We start from the raw sequence: 2,744 nt of genomic DNA, 5'->3' as shown, positions 1-2,744 counted from the left end.
AAAAAACAAATAGAATTTTTCAATAGAATTCCAATAGAAATCCTATAGAAATCCCATAAAATTCCTATAGAATTTTCTAGCGAATTCGCTAGGTTTTCTAGTGAATTTTTTCATGCGTGCCTGCATACCAGTTTGACGTTAGAAAAAATACTCGCAATAACGAGTAACGGAAGGGACGACTTTATCTGGTCAGGTTTTCCCCTAACTTAGGGTATCCTCCAACCTTTAGCAAATGCAATACAGGAGGTTGGAAAGAGTTTCGATGGGGGGCGAGAAAGACGCAAGTAGCAAAAATGGGGAGAAATATCCGAGAGAAAAAAATTTATTATGCTGAAACCATTCGGAAGCATACCATCAATTTATTGATGGCGAAGAAAGCATTGAAACATCACTCAGTGACATGCTCACGATCACATGCTCACTGCGTCCTGTTTGTTTCCTCACCTGATGTCTCGATTTTTTTGTGAAAAGGAAAATTATGTGATCACATCACAATCGATTAATACGTACGCAATCGAAATGCGCAATCGATTATCATAACCATCAAAGAAACAAATCGATTCCCTTTTTTCTCGTCTCGATAGCTGAAAATCGAAAGCAAATGATAAAAAAGCCTTGCTCTTTTTTTTAATCATTGGAGAGACCGATTCATACGCAAAAAATCGATTATCATATCGAAGAACGAAATCGATTCACTTTTTCTCGATAGCTGAAAATCGAAAACAAAAGACAAAAGCCTTGCTCTTTTAATCATAAGGATTGTTGAAAACGTGGTAGGGTATAAAACAATTATACAAAATGTTATAAGTTGCCTGCCATCGCCCTCAAACGTAGGGTTAAAATCTACAAAGCAAATCCAGATCTTCAACTGGCATACCAAACATGGAATAATAAAAATTTTACATTCCAAAAAGCGATAACTTTACGAATGAATTTTCGAGGTGAGTAATGGTTCATCATTTAATTTATTTTGAATTTTTTCTCTTCTCATTGGTATCACAGATCTCAATCCTCATTTGTTTGTTACCCGGGGTTAGGACGCTTTGTGCCAACATTCACGAAATTACAGCAAGTTGAGCTTTGTCATTATTTCTTGATAGCGGAGAGTCGATTCTATCGGCTGTCAACTAAAAGCTTAGATAAACTTACTCATGATTTGACAGCCCGGAACAAGATCTCCCACAAATTTACACATGGTAGAGCTGGCCCAGCCTGGCGCCGAGGATTTTTGCATCTAAATCCTCAACTATCTCTTATAAACCTTATCCTACTTCTCAGGTTCGAACACGAGCATTCACCAAGGTAGTAATCCCTTTTTACACTAAATTAGAGGAAGCAATTTTGGAAAATATAATCTGTCTGCTGGCCGAATTTTCAATGTTGACGAATGTGGTATCACCACAGTAAAACCACAGTAAAAAACAAATAGGAATACTGGCAGCAGCTGAAAGAAGACAATTAGTGACTCTTGAACTGTGCATTTCTGCCAAAGGACCTGTGTTTGTGTTCCCTGAATCCAGTCGGAGACACGAATATAGCCTGATGTTTGGATTTTCAGTAAGCAGTTTATTGAGATTCAGTAAAAAAGGTTGAATAGTACGTGACCTTTTTTTATTGATTTCAGAAATTTATCGAATTTTCTGGGGCATTTGTGGAAAATCCTGTAGTATTAACTTGTGATAATGCTCCTATTCACACTTCGAATGTCCCAGTCATTGATGATAGTAATGAGCATGGTGTGATTATCATTACCCTGTCGCCTCATACTACTAATCGAATGCAACAGTTGGCTGCCGCTTGTATGAGACCATTGTTAATTGCATATGGTAATGTTGTGAAAGAGTGGACGGATGATCACATTGGTGAAGTGGTAACACACTGCGAACTTCCACAGTTATTGGACCAGGATTTTGAAGTAGCTGCAGTAAGCTCTTCAGCGAAAAATGAATTAAAAAAGACTGGTATTTGGCCATTCAATAAGGATTATTTTACTGATAAAGATTTGGCTCCCGGTGAACTGGTGAACAATCTCAATCAAATTCCACCTCAACCAGTGCAGGTCCCAGTGATGCCACAACACTACAGATAGAATGTTGATGATCAGATCAGTCATGGAACGGAACTGAATCCAGTGAGGAGGCTGATTTCAATGTACTGAACAGGTCTGGAGCCGTAGGTGTCAGCCCAGTCATTGCAGAACAGAGATGTAATAAGTGTTGTTCCTAGCAACACAGACAAAAAAGTTTTTGTTTTTAGGAAATGATTCTTTATTTTCAGCAAGCCATTCCTAATTTTAAGGGCATTTTGACACTAACTAGAATTACTCTAAGCTTTAGGGATTCAATTACTGAAAATTAGTAACAAAATCACTCAATTGTAGGATGTATCACTGATTAAATTTCAAAATACCGCCACAGATGCCTAAAAACTAAAACTTTTCTTAATGAGGATAAATGTAAACAACTTGAAGGTTGTTTTATCTTGATTTTGAAAACCTTCGAACCAAAATGAGATACCTTTGTTTGACTTTATAGCCAAGGTTTCTCAATGACACCATTTGTAACTTTCAATTTTGTAAAATCCTCAACCAATGAAAAAGGTTTTTCAAGTCACTGCGATAATATCAATATTGAAAATAATGAATTCAATGAATATTGTTGGTTTGTCTGGAAAAAGAGCGATTATGCAGACGCGGTTTCGTAGAGATCTAATGGAAATAGTATTCCAAATGGAATCTTATGATG

At 36.9% G+C, this 2,744-nt stretch overlaps 1 protein-coding gene across 1 annotated transcript; it reads left to right on the top strand.

Annotated features, from left to right (window-relative positions):
* Positions 1-1,542: 1,542 nt before the first annotated feature.
* On the top strand, positions 1,543-2,089 carry LOC107043380. Its single transcript, XM_015264869.1, has 2 exons — positions 1,543-1,557; positions 1,625-2,089. The coding sequence occupies exons 1-2, from the start codon at positions 1,543-1,545 to the stop codon at positions 2,087-2,089; spliced, it is 480 nt and encodes a 159-aa protein (XP_015120355.1).
* Positions 2,090-2,744: the final 655 nt, after the last annotated feature.

This window comes from Diachasma alloeum, unplaced genomic scaffold (assembly GCF_001412515.2).
Source record: "Diachasma alloeum isolate Michigan unplaced genomic scaffold, Dall2.0 Dall_scaffold_00562, whole genome shotgun sequence".
Lineage (NCBI taxonomy): Eukaryota > Metazoa > Arthropoda > Insecta > Hymenoptera > Braconidae > Diachasma > Diachasma alloeum.
This window is presented reverse-complemented; position numbering and strand designations above follow the sequence as displayed.